Source organism: Hypanus sabinus, chromosome X2 (assembly GCF_030144855.1).
Source record: "Hypanus sabinus isolate sHypSab1 chromosome X2, sHypSab1.hap1, whole genome shotgun sequence".
In the NCBI taxonomy this organism is placed as follows: domain Eukaryota; kingdom Metazoa; phylum Chordata; class Chondrichthyes; order Myliobatiformes; family Dasyatidae; genus Hypanus; species Hypanus sabinus.
This window is the reverse complement of record NC_082739.1, coordinates 4,511,572-4,530,778: the sequence shown is the minus strand read 5'-3', so window position 1 is coordinate 4,530,778 and position 19,207 is coordinate 4,511,572. Positions and strand designations below refer to the sequence as shown.

At 38.6% G+C, this 19,207-nt stretch overlaps 1 protein-coding gene across 6 annotated transcripts in view; it reads left to right on the top strand.

Annotated features, from left to right (window-relative positions):
* LOC132385093 (centrosomal protein of 164 kDa-like) overlaps positions 1-10,490 on the top strand; it is a 288,904-nt gene extending 278,414 nt beyond the window's left edge. For 3 of the 6 annotated variants that reach the window (XM_059956825.1, XM_059956827.1, XM_059956826.1), the window contains 3 exons: positions 351-417; positions 7,657-7,779; positions 10,097-10,490. In XM_059956825.1, coding sequence (XP_059812808.1) covers positions 351-417; positions 7,657-7,779; positions 10,097-10,193 — 287 coding nt within the window. In that variant the 3' untranslated portion in view covers positions 10,194-10,490. The remainder of the gene's footprint in view (positions 1-350; positions 418-7,656; positions 7,780-10,096) is intronic. The other 3 variants (XM_059956824.1, XM_059956829.1, XM_059956828.1) reach the window with 1 other exon arrangement.
* The last annotated feature ends 8,717 nt before the right edge of the window (positions 10,491-19,207 follow it).

Sequence of the window (19,207 nt, the reverse complement as noted above, 5' to 3'; positions counted from 1 at the left end):
GCCATTTCACTAACACTAAGTAGTATTGGACTGTTAAGTATTACAGAGGTTATTTTAGCAAAGACCATGGTTAAAATGTTCAAGTTTCTACAATACTGTGCATTGTCTTGGGCATATATATAGCTAGCTAGGGTGCAGAAAAAAAATTCAGTGAGAATACATTGTGTTGCCTGTTTAATACTACAGACTGAGGAGGGGTGTGTGAAGGGGTGAATTTCTAAGCAATGCTAACTTTGGTGGAAAAAACCTTGAGAATGAATTAAACTGGAGTTTCATTCAGTTAATGAATTGGAAAATTGACTTTAGTTCATATGCTTATTGCATTGTTTTAAAATATTCTTCTGTGACAGGAGAAAGGCAATCCCCTGTTGGAAAATCATCATCTTCTGAGAGCCGGTTAGGATACATTTCAGCAAGGTACCATTGTTGCATTTGGAGATCACTTTGCCTTTGTAGCTATCACATTTGAGCTTTTTCCATGTGTCTTTGTGTATAAGAGAATATGCTTAATTAAATAAAACTTCACTATGGTCACAGTAGACAAATAGGTCTGGATTCATTTTCCAAGCTTTACCTTATTTCATCAGAGAATCTATAGATTTCTGTACAGTCCAAAGTAAAAGTTATTAGCAGAGTACATGCATGTCACCACATACAACCCTGAGATTCTTTTTCCTGCAGGGTATACTTAGCAAGTCTATAGAACAGTAATTGTAAACAGGATCAATGAACAACAAACTGTGCAAATGCAAATTTCAATAAATAGCAATAAATAACTTGAGCATGAATTAACAAGATAAAGAATCCTTAAAGTGAGACCATTGGTTGTGGGAACACCAGAAATAGAATGAGTGTAGTAATCCCTATTGTTCAAGAGCCTGATGGTTGAGGGGTAGTAACTGTTCTTGAACCTGGTGGTGTGAGTCCTGAGGCACTTGTATCCTCTACCTGATGGCAGCAGCAAGAAAAGTGTATGGCCTGGGTGGTGAGGGTCTTTGATGATAGATGCTGCTTTTCTACGGCAGCATTTCACACGGATGTGCTCAGTGGTTGGGAGGGTTTTACCCATGATATACGGGGAAGAATCCGCTACCTTTTGTAGGATTATCCACTCAAAGGCATTGGTGTTCGCTAGGCCTTAATGCAGCCAGTAAATACACTTTCCACCACTCATCTATAGAAGTTTGCCAAGGTTTTTAATGATGTGCTGAATCTGAGGAAGACTCCTGAGAAGGCAGAGACGCTGCCATACTTTCTTTGCCATTATATTTATATGATGGATTCAAGACCGAGATAGTAACACCCAGGAATTTAAAGTTACTGACCCTATCCACCTCTGACCTTCTGATGAGTACTGGCTCATGGACCTCTGGTTTCCCTCTCCTTAACTGAATTGAATTGACTATATTACTTACATCTTTCATGTACATGAGGAGCAAAAATCTTTACATCTCCATCTAAATGTGCAATGTGAAATTTATAGTAATTTATAATAAATATTATATACAACAGGATAGTCACTATAACATAAAAATACAGTTGTGTCGGCATGAATTAATCAGTCTGATGGCCTGGTGGAAGAAACCTGTTGGTCCTGGCTTTTATGCTGCGGTACCGTTTCCCAGATGGTTGGGGTGACTCTGGCCCCTAATGATCCTTCGGGCCCTTTTTTGTAAATGTCCTGAATAGTGGGAAGTTCACATCTACAGATGTGCTGGGCTGTCTGCACCACTCTCTGCAGAGTCCTGCGATTGGGGTAAGTACAGTTCCTCTATCAGGCAGTGATGCAGCTGGTGTGTACAAACCATGTGAGATCATTTGGTGATGTTTATGTTGGGGAACTTAAAGCTGTTCACCCTCTCAACCCCAGATCTATTGATGTCAATAGGGGCTAGCCTGTCTCCATTCCTCCTGCAATCTGCAACCAGCTCCTTTGATTTTGCGACGTTGAGGAAGTGGTTGTTTTCTTGACACCATTGTGTCAGGGTGATGACTTCTTCCCTATAGGCTGCCTTGTTGTTTGAGATTAGGCCAATCAGTTTAGTGTCATCAGCAAACTTAATTAGTAGATTGGAGCTGTGGGTGGCAACACAGTCATGGGTATACAGAGAGTAAAGGAGGGGACTCAGTACACAGCCATGAGGGGCACCTGTGTTGAGGGTCAGAGGGGCAGAGTTGAGGGAGCCCACTCTTACAACCTGCTGGTGATCTCACTTTATGAAGCATTCTGCTGATCTAATACCAAATCCATCAATTGATAGGAGCTCACGGAATTCAGGTTAACAGATTAAGCTGCTGGAATTCCCAGAACATTAAAAGTATGTTTTCATTAAAACACTTTTATTCAGTTTCTGTGTTCTTTGTAAGAAAGGTTGTACGTTTGCTGTATGTGTATGTGGGTTTCCCTTGGATACTCCGGTTTCCTCCCACAGTCCAAAGACATACCAGTTAGTTGGTTACTGGGTCGTTGTAAATTGTCCTGTGATTAGGCTAGCAATAAATAGGTGGGTTGCTGGGAGGCATAGCTTGGAGAGCCAGAAAGGCCTGTTCCATACTGTATCTCTCAATAAAAGTGATACAAACACATCAAGATTCAAGTCAAGTTGAAGATTCAAGTACACTTATTATCAAATCATTTATAAATTATACAATCTTGAGATTTGTTTTCTTGCAGCCACAAAGCAAGAAACCCAAAATAACCCAATTAAAAAAAAATAAAGACCAACACCAAATGCGCAGAGAAAGAGGGAAAAAAAACAATAGAAGCAAGCACAGCATTCTGAACCAAATTGAGTCCTTAGAATAGGACTCTAATCCCTGGAGTAGGCCCAAAGCCTAAGTCTCACTTTATCATATCAGCGGGGCAAATTGCCTGAAAGCTCGCAGACACGAAGCGCAGAAGCTGAGCCAGTCTCACAGCCACAGTGTCACGGAGAGAGGAAAGACCATCATAGGAGAGCGAATGAAATCTGGTCCCAATACCACACTTTTCCAGTCTACCTGGGCCAGCACTTAAATCGTCCAAATGCCGAATTGTGCCTCGCATTAGGACCCAGGACCCACCGCAGCAAATTGCTCTGGGCCTAGACCATGCCATTCAGCCTGAAGCCATTCTCAACCTCTCCAAATTAGCTCAGCACTTAGAATGATCCAACCTCACACCCGGGTTAGGTAGTCAGACATTGAAACTCCTCTGCCTCGACTCCTCTCCGAGTTGCTCTTTCCAACTCTATCTGCATCAATTTTGCAATGCATCAGCACAGCTAGTAGACTTCGAGAAATGTAGTTGTCAGTTGATCCCAACCCAAATGAAGTTCTGTCATATAAATTGATACACTTGTACTTATGAAGTCTAAACAATATATGAATTTTCTACCAATATTGGCAAGCTTTGATCAACACCCAAGCATGCAATCAAATTCCTTTCTTACTTGTCACCTGATGTCAAAGTGAACAGAAGATTTTTGTGGGTATTCCTTTGTGAAGAATCAATTTGACCAAATTTGCATTATTCAGTAATCTCCATTCCTAGTAAAAAAAATTCATTTGAATACCTCCTGTCATCTGACTGCTTGTGAAACAAATATTGCAGCATCCTGGTTCTCAGACAGCCTAGGTGATATACAAACAGTAATTTGCCAGTAACATTACACTGTGCAAGCACACAGATTTAATTAATGTTCCACTTGCTAAATATCAGCTGCAGAAAAAAATCAAAAATTGTTTTTTTAACAAGAGTGAAATTTTTTTTAAAGTTTAGTTTCCTTTGATAATTTTCCAAGGCTGTTGCCAATAGAAATATAATTGAGAAGGATTAGCTTCAGGAGATGAGAATTTTGCACATCTCAGTATATGTATGCGCTCTTCAGTTTGCTGGCTGCTGTTCAGAATTTCCAGGCGCAAAATCAACTAACTGAAGAAATATGTGGAGTAGTGAAGTCGTATTTCAGTGCTATTACTCTCTTGTCTATTAAGATCTTGAGTGCATGAAATAAATTGACCACTCTGTATTTGCCTTTGCAACCGTCTATAACATCAAGATTTCTATTCAAGTCTGTAGGTTGAAACTTGCTGCATTTCTTAGCAATTTTGTGTATGTACATCTTTCTATGCAAATGTAATTGGTTACATATTATCTTCATACAGAAGTAGTTTAGACATGCACTTCCATTGACAGAGTCAGTGGAAATGGGACATTCAGCCCATCTAGTCCATGCAGACCAAGATTTCCATCTAAGAGAGTCTGAATTTTTCCCATATCCCTCTAAACCTTTTCCTATCCATGTACCTTTATAAGTTCCTTTAAATGTTGTTCATGTACTTGTCTGGACCACTTCACCTGACAGTTTATTCCTTATGCTGACCATACCCTCTGGGTGAAAAGGTTGTAACTCAGCTTACCATAAAATCTTTCCTCTCACCTTAAAATTATGCCTTCCAGTTCTTGATTCCCCCAACCCTGGGAAAAAGCCTCTTACCCCCTATCCCCCTTCTCCCCTCTCTTCCCTCCCTCTTCCCCTTCCCCCCTCTTCCCTCCCTCCCCTCCCCGCTCTGCCCCATCTCCCTCCTTCCCCCCCCCCTTTGTTGCTTTGTGTAAGACAATTTTTAAAATTACAAAATTGCAGAAGAGGAATAGTGAGGTAGTGTTCATCGGTTCATAGACCATTTAGCAATCTGATGGAAGAAGGGAAGAAACTAATCCTAAAATGTTGAATTTGGATCTTCAGGCTTCTGTAACTCCTTTCTTGATGGTAATAATGAGAAGAGGGCATGGCCTGGATGGTGAGAGTCCTTAAAGATGGATACCATCTTCTTGAGGCATCACCTTTCAGTGATGTCCTTGATGGTGGGAGGTTGTGACTGTGATGGAGCTGGCTGGGTCAACAACTCTCTGTAGTCTCTTTTGATCCTGTGCATTGGAGACTCTATACCAGATGGTGATGGAACCAGCCAGACTGCTCTCCACAGTACATCTGTAAAAATTTGCTGGAGAATGTGGTGACATACCAAATCTCCTCAAACTCCTAATAAAGAATAGCCACTGGCGTGCCTTCTTCATGAAGAATTGCAAGCAGCCTAGCGTAGACCTCTGGGGAACATCACTAGTAACAAGTCTCCAGTACGAAAAAGAATTTTCTATCAATCAATTTCTGTTTCCTACCATCAAGCCAATTGTGTATCCAATTTGTGTATCCTACTTGATCAGCTTCAATGCACAATAGATTTTGATATATTCTTGGTTGCCTACTTCAAGTGATCTTATGCAAGTATCTTTCTTAATGAGCTTCCACTCTTTATTCCAGCTTCAATCATGCAGTTCTAGCTTTCTGATCTCTCACCATACTATTTCCTTCCTCCTTTCCTACTCTCTTTCAGATCTAATTTCTTCTGAACAGGCATCAACCTGAAATAGTTGTTTCTTCCCTCCACAGAACTTACCTGACCTCCTGAGAATTATCTGTGTCCTCTATTTGTATTTCCATCATCCAGCATCTGCTGTCATTTGCTTTGGTTTCAAGTTAATTGTTTGCTGAGCTAGTAACTGAGCTCATTTCCAAAGCAATTCCTCAGAATTTAGAAGTAATTCCATTTACGTTAAGCAGCCGATGATGTACCTCTTCTTTCAGTAATATGATTCAATAGCTCCAGAATCAGAAGCAGTTTTAATATCACTGCCATATATCATAAAATTTGTTGTTTAATGACAGCAGTACATTGCAATAATAATAACAAAAACTATAAATTACAAAAGTATATGTTGCAGAAAATTAAATAAATAAGTAATGTAAAAAGAGAGGGAAAAATACTGAGGTTGTGCTCATGGGCTCATTGTCCATTCAGAAGAACGATGGCAAAGGGGAAGAAGCTGTTTCTGAAGTGGTGAATGTGTGTCTTCAGGCTCCTGTATCACCTCCTTGATGGTAGCAATGAGAAGAGGGCATGTCCTAGGTGATGAGGGTTATTAATGATGGTTACTGTTCTTTTTGAGCATCACCTTTTGAAACTGTCCTTGATGCTGAGGAAGCTAGTGCCCATAATAGAGCTGACTGTGCAGTGGCCCCTCCATACCAGATGGTGGTGCAACCGGTCAGAATGCTCTACATGGTACATCTGCAGTAATTTGCAAGTGACATACCAATTCCCTTCAAACTTCTAATGAAATATAGGCAATGACATGCTTTCTTCGTACTTGCATCATGTTGGGTCCAGGATAGATCCTTAGAGACGCTGACGCGCAGGGACTTGAAACTGCTCACCCTTTCCATTTCTGATTCCGCCGAGGAAGACTGGTGTGTGTTCCCTCCATTTCCGCTTCCTAAAGTCCACAATCAATTCCTTGGTCTTATTGACACTCAGTTTAAGGTTGTTGTTGTGACACCACTCAATTCTGTCTTCTCTCTGAAGCCTCTTCTGAAGCTTCTGTTTTGTCCTTTTCCTTTTAAGGTAAAGGGAACAGAATCCATAACAGGTCTCTCACCATTGCAATGCTGAACATTATATCATGTGTGAACAATATAATTAATAATTAGTTATTTTAAATTTGTTAATTTAGAATATCAGAAATCATTAGGGTTACATAGTAGTTTCCACCTGCATCGGAGTAAAGAAGTAAATGGCTAACAGGTTGGGTGTTCATCCATAGACTGAATTTCCTGGGCCTCAACTTACTCTTTGAGGGAGAAGGACAGTTATAGGCATGGTTTAAAACTGGTATTCCATCTTTTAATATGGATATTCTGCCAGTGAAGTGGTAATCCCATATGGGTTTGGAAAATCTCTATAAAAGAAGCAGGTATCTAATCATTCTTACTCTGGAATAGCAAGCTTTTGGGTCAAAGGACCAGCAGGGGCAAAAAAAAATCCTGATCTAGGTTTGGCCACGATGAACTGTTAGAAAAGGCAGCAGTTAGATCCAGCCTATCAGTATGTTGTTTTCTGTTTTAATCCATTGATAAATTTTAGGCAAATTGATGATGCCTATACAGTATATTGTGCTTAACTTTGATTTTACACTCAGTGGCCAATTTATTATGTACCTTAAGTAACTAATAAAGTAACCACGAGTGTGTGTTTGTGATCTGCTACTGTAGCCCATCCACTTCAGGGTCCGAAGATATTGCACACCACTGTTGTAACACGTGGTTATTTGAGTTACTGTCACCTGCCTGTCAATTTGAACCAGCCTGGCCATTCTCCTCTGACCTCTCCCATTTGCAAGGCATTTTTGCCCACAGAACTGCTGCTCGCTGTATTTTTTCATGTTTACCACACCTTTTTCTGTAAACTCTAGAGCACGGGCTCTCAACTTGGGATCCATGGACCCCTCAGTTAATGGTAGGGGTTCATATCATAAAAAAGGTTGGGAAACCCTGCTCTAGAAACTGTTGTGTGTGTAAATCCCAGGAGATACTCAAGCCACACTGTCTGGCGCTAACAATCATTCCACAGTTAAGGTCACTTAGATCACATTTCTTCCCTCATTCTGATGTTTGGCCTGAACAACAATTGAACCTCTTGACCACTTTTTTGCATTGAATTGCTGCCACATAATTGGCCAATTAGATATTTTCAATAATGAGCTGGTGTGTCTAATAAAGTGGCCACTGAGTGAAAATTACAGTTTTGTAGATATTTCATTAATGCTATTTCTCTTAGTAACCAGATGAAGATGTTCAATCAGTCCCACTCAAAGATGGTACCAAAGAAGAGCATCTCTTTTAAAGAAGTGATTGAAGCTAATAAAAGGTGGTTGGAAAATTACAGAAAAAACCCAAAAATGTATCCTTTAAATGATTCAGCAATTGTATTTAAGGCTCAGGAACATAACTAAGGAGGTCTCCTGATACCTTTTGTGTATTATAAGAATCATTAAGTTTTGAAGTTTGTTCTTTTTAACAACATAAATTAACATTCAATAAAAAATTTAGTTTTAAAAACAGTTCAGTAAAGCAAAGACAAAACTTAATTGGGCTCTTTCTGGAAGTTCCTGGCTGCTTGTTACTAAGAAAGAGTAGAGAGTTCTATATCATGGAAAAGATCTTGTCATGAAATATTTCTGTTGTGCTCAGACTGCAGCAGTTGCAATATCAGAAAAGGAGAAGCTTGCCTGCATTGGTTACTGAGTTAATCTGTGGACCATGGAAATGTAGAATGTCAAAGAATATCCTCAGATGACTGAGGACATGCTAACAGAGATGAAATTACAGATCATAACATTTTTTATACTTATATTCTAAACAACATTGAATGGCAAGTTCCAGGAATAAGATCCAGCACATACTGAATCATAAAATGAATCTTTTGTAGTTACATAAATATGTATACTTGTATAGTTACTTGTTCTAGTACTAGTTCTTGTTCTAGTTTGTTTTTATCTTTGGGCTTATTTGAAGGCACTCTAATTTTTTTCCCAGTTGAGCGCATTCTATTTCAACATGCTGGCTTATTTGATTAATCAGAAACAATAATTTTGCTGTTGTGAAGCTCATGAAGAATTGTGAATTGGTTATGTTGAGGAGAGAATACAAAATCAAACACTTTGCAAAATTAAGAAGTTATCCAGATACGGGTAACCAAAATTAAGAAGGCCAGCCCGAAGCACATTACAATCTTCAAAGACCTGGACACAGTTATTTTTAAGTGAAGTATTTTTGGGGCAGGCATTTTCATAATGATACAAATCTCTCTGAAATTTCATCTTCCTCATTTTCCCTAATGTTCCTGAGCATAATACCAACAGGAGTCAAATGACTGAGAGGAGATCTACTCCTGGGGGCAATAAATGTGGCATGGCATACCCACTAGCGAGTGTATAATAAACCCATTAATGAACTGTGAATTTTCTTCCCTCTCACATCTGGTACAGTGACCATAAATCATGCTACAAAAGAAAAAAGAAAACATATTTTAAGGATCACAAAATGCTGTTTTATTTTCATGCCTTGTACAGTTATAGAGACACTGTATTGCCCTCGGAATAACTGCCAAAGTAATCTCTCACATCAAGTGACCTCCTTGATTCGAGTGATACTGGAGGCACACGTTTTTAATGGCGTAGATCTGTCACTGTGCTGCCTGCTGAAAAACAATTAGCCTGTTTGAGTTGAACCAAGCTAGTAATATCATCAGTAGAAAGGCTTTGGAAGAGTCACCGTGCCTAATGGCAAAAGGCAGTTGAATTAACGCTTAGAAAGATGCAATCCATGACGTTCAACTACTTAACAATCTACATCTGAGCACCTTGTATTGTTTGACTTAGTAATTCCTTTGTTCTTTCCTGATTTAAGCAGAATAAAACCACAATAAAAGGAGGTAAGAAGATTTGAAAATGTTTATTTGTCCCTTCATTAATGATGAGTAAAAATATACTAAATTCCTACAAAGTGCTGAAGGAACTCAGCAGTCCAGGCAACATCTCTGCAAAGGCAAAAAGAATCGACTCTATTCCTTTACATAGATGCTGTTTGACCAGCTGAGTTCCTCCAGTTTTTCATGAGTTACTCTGGATCTCCAGCATCTGCAAAATCTCGTGTGTTTTTGATTCTAAATTCCTGTTGTAATATTTCAAGTTTAGATTGCAATGACTGTTTTGAAATACTGACCAAATGGAGATGTACAAAATAATAAGAAGCATAGATCAAGTGGACAGCCAGAGACTTTTACCCTGGGCGGAAATGGCTATTATGAAGGGGCATAATTTCAAAGTGATTGGAGGAAAATATGGGGGGGGGAATGTCAAAGGTAAGTTTTTTGCACCGAGAGTGGTGGGTGCCAGGGGTGGAGGTAGAGGGCAATACATTAGGGATATCTCAGAACTCTTAGATAGTCACAGTATAATATCCACAGGATAGGGTGATAGAAAAATGGACGGCTGATCGTGGAGCAGGTGAGAAGGTCAGCACAGTATTGTGGGCTGAATAAATTTAAGAGATATTTTGAGTGGGTACTCTGAAATTCATCATGCTTCTTTGGAATTGCCTTTAGAACTTGATGCATTCTGATACGTAATGACTATTGCTCTGTAGTGATATCTAGTGTACAATGAGATGTATGGAAATATCAAAACTTGTTAATTTTCCTTGATGTTCATCTTTAGCTCACTCACTGAAGCAATGAAAAACTCTGAATTGATGGAAGGCCTAATCCAACTTGAACTGGATGAAAAGAATCAAATCATAGTCCACCAATTTTGAAAAGTTGAGATTATTGTTATTTAGACGCGTGTAGTGAACAAATATGTCTTCTATAAACCAGCCCCATGCTTCTAAAAAGTGCTATTTCACAAAATATAATGGTAATTAATTTGAAACTGTTATAGTTAGCAATAAAATATTTTCTAACTAATATTTTTTTAAGTAACCTGAGTGATTATTTTTTAGCATGTTATATGTATAATACCAAAAACGCTGGTGTCTCACCATGCTTTCTGCCAAAGGTATACCTAATTAAAGTGTGCATCAAATGCTTTATTTATTTTCAAATTCAATGGTTTCTGGGGTTTTTTTCTGCATGATAATACAAATGCTGTGTCACATTGCCTAGAGAGCATCTTCACATCAGCTATTACTGTCTGGTTTAGTGCAGCATCCTCTCATAGTATAAAAAAACTACAGCAAACTGTCAGGTCAGTAGAAACAGTCATTGGCTACAGTCTACTATTACATAGGACTTTTATGTGAAAGAAGCAGGCAGGAAAAATGATTGCAGACACTTCCCATACTGCAAACTGACTTCCAAAAGCTCCCTTCTAAAGGACTATTAAAATAAAAACTTCACGCCGTCTTAATAACTTTACTTCCCTAGGCAGTTAATTTTATCAACCATTCTAGTTAGCCCCCCCCCCCACCACCCTCTATCTAATGCCCACGTCACTGCATTGCACTTTAAAGCACTTTTCATTGTAAATACATGCTGGTATTTATGAATTTACACACATTTTATTCCATATCTGTACTTTAATGTCTAGGTTTATTTTTATATAATTCTTTATTTTTTATAATTGTTGAATGTTGTTTTTGTTGCATGTCACACCCTGACCAACACACCACAGCAAATTCCTAATACATGTAAATGTAAATGGCGAGTAAACTTGTTTCTTAGATCTTAGGTCTGAAGAATACACCTAAGTCTGAACAGGAAAGCCACAAGTATTTATATACAGCTGTGGTAGTATAGTGAGTTGTTCATGCTGATAGGATCCACCATGCTTTCAGGATTTGGGTTTTATGGCTTTTCAAATTTCGCTAGTACTTCACTTTCAGACATTTTCTCGATGTTATGTTTGACAAGCAGTTTATTGCCACATCTTGTATATTCATCTGACACCAGTTTGAAGTCATACCATCCCTTTGTAAAGCCTGTTTCGGAGCTTTATATTTAACCCAGGCCATTTTTAATCAATTTTAGGTCAAACATTTATATACTTTTCATACCCTCAATCATTTCTTTGCCAGGAAAAGTGGTACAGGTGGGTATAATTACAGCATTATGACAAAGATCCTGATGAAGTGAGCTGCCTTCCTGAACCACCACAGTCTTATTAAAGAAAAAGCGAGGTGGGTCATTTAAGTCTAATTTTTTTAATCTTTCACCTTAGTTTCTTTCAGCTACTCTTCTACATTTTCTTGGGCCTGAAATGTCGACTGTTTATTCCCCTCCATAGATGCTGCCTGACCTGCTGAATTCCTCCAGCATTTTGTATGTGGTGCGTTGGATTCCCAGCATCCACACAATCTTTTGTGTTTACAAAATTATGATGCTGCCTTTCTTATGTAACATTGTAACAATTCATGTAACATTGGTTTACAGGCAAAGCCAACAATTTATTGCCTATCCCTAGTTGTGCTTGAGAAGCTGCTGGTGAGCTGTCTTCCTGAACCATCACAGTCTTATTAAAGAAAGAGCAAGGTAGTATCTACTGTACAGGGCTTCTAGAATTTAGAGCTTACACTAATTGCTTCCAGAGATTTTACAGATAATTCTTTCCATGTTCTGCAAGAAATGTTTATGAGCCATCCTCTCGTAATCCTAATTATTTTGTTGGCTTGACTCAGGAGGCCTCATCAGACTGAATAATTTGCATGAATCAATTATCTCAAATCTTTTCCTAATTATGAAATCTTCCAGTGGGTCATCTTGAATCTCATTTAGGCCTAATTTTGTTAATCTTTCGCCTTAGCTTCTTTCAGCTGCTCTTTTCTACATTTTTTTCAACATCACTAAAACCATCTTGCTTAACTGACCAGATTCAAAGGGAAATTTTAGATTTAGATTGGCTTTATTTGTCACATGTACATTGAAACATACAGTTAAATGTGTCACTTGCATCAACAACCAGCACAACCCGTAAGTGTCACCATGCTTCTGGTGCCAACACAGCATACCTCCAGTTTACTAACCCTAACCTGCAAGTCTTAGGCCATAAGAGATAGGAGCAGAATTAGGCCAATTGGCCCATCAAGTCTGCTCCACCATGGCTGATACATTTTCCTTCTCAACCACATACTCCTGCCTTCTCCCATCCTCCTGTCTTAGTCACACTCTGACTAATCAAAAACCTATCAAATTTCACCTTAAATACACCCAGTGACTTGGCCTCCACAGCAGCATGTGGCAACAAATTCCACGGATTCACCACCCTCTGGCTGAAGAAATTCCTCCCCAACTCTCTTCTAAATGGAGGTCCCTCTTTTCTGAGGCAGTGCCTGCTTGTCCTGAAGTCCCACGCTACAGGAAACATCCTCTCCACATCCACTCTATCTAGGCCCTTCAACATTCAATAGGTTTCAATGAGATTTCTCTCCCCACCCCCCCATTCTTCTAAATTCCAGCAAGTACATACCAAGAGCCATCAAACGCTCTTCATGCAATATCCCTTCCATTACCAGAATCATTCTTGTAAATCTCCTCTGAATCCTCTCCAATGTCAGCACATCCTTTCTTAGATAAAGGAACCAAAGCTGCTCACAGTACTCCAAATGAGGCCTCACCAGTGCCTTATAAAGCCTCAACATTACATCCTTGCTTTTATATTCTAGTCCTCTCGAAATAAATGTTAATATGCATTTGCCTTCCTCAACATCAACTGAACCTGAAGCCTTTAGGGAATCTGTGCAATGACTCCCAAGACCCTTTGCACCTTGGATTTTTTAAATTTTCTCACTGTTTAGAAAATAATCTATGCATTTATTCCTTCTACCAAAGTGCATAACCATACACTTCCTGACACTATTCCATCTGCCACTTCTTTGTCTAAGTCGTTCTGCAGACACCTTGCTTCCTCAATGCTACCTACCCCTCCACTTAACTTCATCTGCAAACATAGCCAGAAAGCCATCAATTCCATCATCTAAATCATTGACATATAACATAAAAAGAAGTGGTCCCTACACCGACCCCTGCAGAACACCACAAGTCCCTGGCAGCCAACCAGAAAGCGCTCCTTTTATTTCCACTTTTTGCCTCCTGCCAATCAGCCAATGCTTTATCCATGCTAATACCTTTCCTGTAATATCATGGGCTCTTGTTAATCAGCATGTCTAGCACCACGTCAAAGGCCTTCTGAAAAACCAAGTACACAACGTCCACTGACTCTCCTTTGTCTATCCTGCCTGTTATTTCCTCAAAGAATTCCAACAGATTTGTCAAGCAAGATTTCCCCTTAAGGAAACTAAGCTGACTTTGACCTATTTCATCATGTGCCTCCAAGTACCCTGAGACCTCATACTTAATAATCTTTGTCATACTTTTTGGGATATGGGAGGAAATCGGAGCACCTGGAAGAAACCTAAGTGGTCACGGGGAGAACGTGCAAACTTCTTAAAGACAGCAGTGGGAATTGAACCACAATTGAGGTCACTGCTGGCACTGTAAATTGTTGTGTAACTGCTACACGACCATGCTGCTCTAAATTATAAATAAGATCAGAATAACTCTTCATATAGTATCAAAGTTTTGGATTTGTCCTGTACCTTACACTAGTTAGTGTTTTTTTAAGTATTGTCAAACAGTACACTGACCTCACTTACACTTGGCCACAGTAGCCTTTAGATCTCTTTCCTTTGTTGCACAGTTCAATTGAGCAATGTTATTCCATTTTACTTATTATTACTTACTCATAATCTCCCTAAATGAAACATACCCTCTGAGCCTTACTGCTTCTGAGTGTGTGCCCTTTGCAGAGTTGGTTTCTGTTTCCATATTTGTTGTATAATATTTACAAAATTGATGTGGAATATTAACCCCTTTTTTTCAAGGTCACCCTCATTTTGTGGTTTATTTACAATGTTGAGTTTATTGTTTTATGCATAAGTGTGTATGCATATGTGCAATGAAAAACTTACTTGCAGTAACATCATATAAGCAGCATTCTAAAGAAAATATTAATCATAGTGATTTTGTCAAAGACTTAAAAATGTGCAAATATAGGTAACTTTAATCATCCAGCCTGTTTTGTTAAAAATCTTTGAAAACAATGGTAAAATTCATCTTAACATGTCATCAGTGAAGGGTTTTACATCAGCTGGAGAAAAAACTGGACATTAAGCTAAAAATCCTGATGTTTAAATGTCTGAAATTTAGAAACATGCAGCAGTAAGATTTTTTAAAAATGTAAATTGTTTCCTGTTTTTAATTCTTTTATGTTGTCTTAATGATGTATTTCAAGAGAAGTAATTATTTTTCCATAACTGTCATCACATTCCTGCACTGTTACAAGCAATGAATTAAACGCATATTTACTCTTCAGAGAAGAATGGGCATTTAGTCCCAAGTCAAAGATAAATCTTTATTTGTATTTTTGTACATTTTAATTATATATACTTCTCTGTCTATTGTGACAAGGGACCCCTTTCTACTTTCATTGCTGCTGCAGCAAGATAGCAAGGTCTTGGGAACACAAGTATGATACAGTTTTCATAGTGTGTATTTGGGAGTTTTAAAGTGGAAATAGGGAGGAATAGGCAGGATGTATTTTGACTGAGTACCAGCTGGTACCTTGTCCAAAATTCTTCATTCATATATATGAATGTAAAATCTTTTGCAGTTTATTGATGTTATTATTAATGCTACATTCCGCTCTGCAGTATTTTTCTACTTTTGATCAGCTTTGAAAAACTGTCGAAATTTTAGTGTTACCACGGTAACCTTTATACCTGATTAATAAGTTAATGCTTAATGTTTGCCAGAATTAATCTTTCGTATAAGGTAAACAATACTAGTTATATTTTATTCCTATTTAGTCACAGGGCATTATTCTGTTTATTCTGAAATCTAAGTATAGAGTTATAGATTAATCCAGCAGGGAAACAGGTTGTACATGCTGACCAAGGTGCCCACCTAAGCTAGTCTCATTTGGCAGCATCTGGCCCATATCCTTCTCACCCATTCCCTGTTCTAACATTATAATCAGAACATAGGGCATTCATGTATCTCTGAATAAACAGTACAGTCCCTTCACCCATATGCCTATCTAAGAGTTTCTTAAATGTCTCTACTATATCTGCCTCTACCTCCTCCCTAGGCAGCATGTTCCATGCACCCACCACTCTCTGTGTGTAAAAAAAATCCTGTTTCTGACATTTCCCCCTATACTTTCCTCCAATCCCCTTAAAATTATACCTTCTCATAAAAGCCATTTCCACTCTTGGGAGGTGGAGGGGGGAGAAAGTCTCTTATCTTGTACATTTCTATCAAGTCACCTCACACCCTCCTTCACTCCAAAAAAAAAGCCCTAGCTCACTCAACCTTTCCACTTAAAACATGTTCTCTAATCCATGCAGCATCCTAGTAAATCTCTGAAATTGAAAAGTTAAAATATGTTCTTCCTTTATTGTGAAACTCTCCTTGCAAGCAAAGTGGAAGAAAACCAGCACTGTGGTGCTGCAATTAACACCTCAACTCCAGCAACTGGTTCATACCCAACTTCTGTTCCAATGTGGAGTCTGCACACCCATGGGTTTCCTCCTATTGGTCTGCTTTCCTCCCACACCCTAATGACATCCTGCATTTAAATGACTGCATTTGCTATTGTTTTTCATATAAACAGAAAAACAGAACTGGCAGCCTGTCATTGTGATTCCTATCTAGTTTTATCAGCGAGCAATCAGAGATCCAGGCAAGTGAGAGAGAGTAGGTTCCAGGAAAATAAACATGGAATGAGGTTCGTGCTGTTGCTCTGAGAATTGGTATAGAATCAATGGGTTAAATGGCTCATAATGGCTTCTACCTGGTAAGAAAATCTGAGTTACAAAAGAGCATTTTACATCACAAAAAGGCTGCTATTTCACCAACCCTGAGATAATGGCCCATGAGGTTTGCTTTCAGTGGTCAATGCCTCCTGAAATTTTTAACTGAATTACTGATGTTCACTACTCTCAGACACTTGTGGGTTAACCAGAGATGTGGCCAGACCCACAGGCAGAATGCAAGCAGCAGGGATGAAACCAACAGTCAAAATATTGAACTTGAATTTAAGACATTTAATTACACAGCCCCTTTTAAATTTGCCCACTGGACTCTGGAGGCAACCTGTGCTGAGGTTGGAAGCCTATCTGTGGGACGGTGTGAAAGGGGCTTATTTTGCTGATGCTATAATTGCCTATGTTCTGCTGAACATTGCTAAGTTGGCGCTGGAATGTATGGCACCACTTGCAGCCTGCCCCCAGCACATCCTTAGGTTGTGTTTGTTAGCACAAACATCACATTTCACATGTACACGTGATAAATGAATGAAAAAATAGATCAAGACAAGGAACTGTGACTTGGAAGTGTTTGTTCAGCACCTATTGACCCGAGATTGATTTAGTACTCCTCCATCTTAACATAGTGATTCCAGAATTAAAGTTATGTGAGAACTTGCACCTCCCCAATTCCTGTGGGAGTTATTTAAATACTACGTGGCTACAATGTGTATGTGTTGTATCAATTGCATTGTATTATGGATGTCTTTTGTAGAATATAACCTCAGATCTTCATCTCCTGACACAAACCAAGCTCATCCTTGTATCTGGAAGATTCAGGTACCATGAAGCTCTATTGCTCAAGGATATAAAACAGACAAACTATGCAATGCTTTGGAAAGTTCTCAAACTCAATTGTTCGGTTTGGAATTAGAAAGACTACGTACTAATTTCAGCATTCCCCAAGGCAAAAACGTGACTCAAAGAATGCCTGACTTTATGCATATTTCATTAGACTTTGCCCCTTTGTGGAAATTGTTTGCCTTCCTGACCCTAATTATCATGCCAGTTGAAATGTTAGCTTCAATGTGTGAAGAGCGTGATTGGAGCTGGGGAAAAAAATGCTGAGTTAGCAGACTTTTATTAATTAGGAATGAAAACAGAAAATACTGGAAACTAAGCAGGTCAGGAAGCATCTGAAGCAAGAGAAATGGAGTTTACATTTCAGATGTTAGTAGCAGAGAAGGTGGGGGGACAAATGGGTAAAACAAGGGAAATATTTTTGATAGGGTGAGACCAAATAACTTGAAGTTTGGAAGAATTTGTATTAAATTAATACAAAAATAATAATATAAATTGTGTATTATAATAATAACATTTAGAAGCACATTATGCTGCTTTGAATTGTGTTACATGTTGCTAATAGCATGGCAGAGGGACATATCCAGCAGGTCTGATTACGCTAAAGGACAGAGGAAAAACTGAATTAAAATCATAGATGATTGGAAGCAAATTACCTAAAATTGGAAAATTTGATATTTGATATTGTCTCTGGATTGCTGTGACATGCCCAGCTGGAAGATGAGTTTATCCTAAAGCTTACATTGGGCCTCTGAATGGGAGTGCGTTGGAGAATTAAAAAGGCAGGAAACAGGAAGCTCAAGGTCATCCTTGAACGCAGGTGCCCTGCAACATGGACAGATCAGTTTCTCCAGTATAGTGGACATTTTTCCATATTGTGAATGCCGAATGCAAAGCCTAATTAATGGGGTACCTATAAACATCTGGGTTTTCCTGCAGAAGTAAATACCAGTCAATTTCATGGGAAAACATAAGATTGGTATTCATGATAGAGCCTAATGTAGGGGAAGGCAAGTTTCAATAGTGTAAGACAGGACCTAGCAGAAGTAGGTTAAATGCAGCTGCCTGATGAAATAACAACATCCAATAAGTAAGGGCCATTAAGAGTGAGGTAGTAAGAGTCCCTGTAAGGATAAGACACAAAAAATTTATGGAATTTTGGTCAATAAAGGGTATGAATGTTTGATCAGGATAAAGAAGGAAGATATGTCAGGTATAGGAAATTGATATCAAATAAGTCCTTCCAGCTTTAAGGGGAATATAGGAGAGAGCTTAAGAAAGTAGGGCAGAAAGAGGCCATAAAATGAGCTTGATGAATATGACTAAGGATTAAACTAAAATAGTTAAAATATATATTAAAAGCCAGAAGGTGGCTAAGGAAAGAGTATGTTTATTTTCACTGGAATGTAAGAGGCAGAGGAGAGACGTTATCAAAGTTTATAAAAATTATGAGGGGTAGATAGGATAGATCAAGCCTATTCTCTAGGGCAGGTGAGTCTACTAGAGGGCACAGGTTTAAAATGGATAATATTTAAATATTTGAAGGTTAGGTTTTTCCAGGCAGAAAGTGGGTGGTATCTGGAACAGACTGCCAGAGCTGATGGTAGAGGTAGAAACAATGACAACTTTTAAAAGGGCAACCACTTAGATGGGAAAGATTAGAGGGAAATGAGTCTAATGTAGGCAAACAGAAATAACATTAATTGGTTTTACAATCACCATAGGCAAGGTGGGTTGGAGAGGTCTCTTTCTGTGCTGCTTCTAAGAATTTGAAGGTAGTCAAAACCTACAAAGAACTCAATAGTTCCACTGAGCGAGTATTCCTCGTCTGGCTATTAATTTTATCAATAAAATGTCTTATTTCAATGTCATCTGAGATTTTCAGTGGCATTTTTTCAATTTAGTGCAAACCTCTGTGCAAAATATTAATTATAATTTGTGAGATTAACTTGTTGCCATCATGGATGTGTTGTGTACACCTTTCTGTCACTTGTTGCAAAACAAGTTGGAACATCTAGGACACCTAGTTGGTGTCAACTGCAAATATACAAATTCCAGTGAACTGACTTCCTTTGTAATTACTGGGACTCCAGGGTTATAATTTCAAACTTGTCATCATTAGCTATCTGAATTAATGAGATTGGTACATTGTTTTCATTCATAGATAA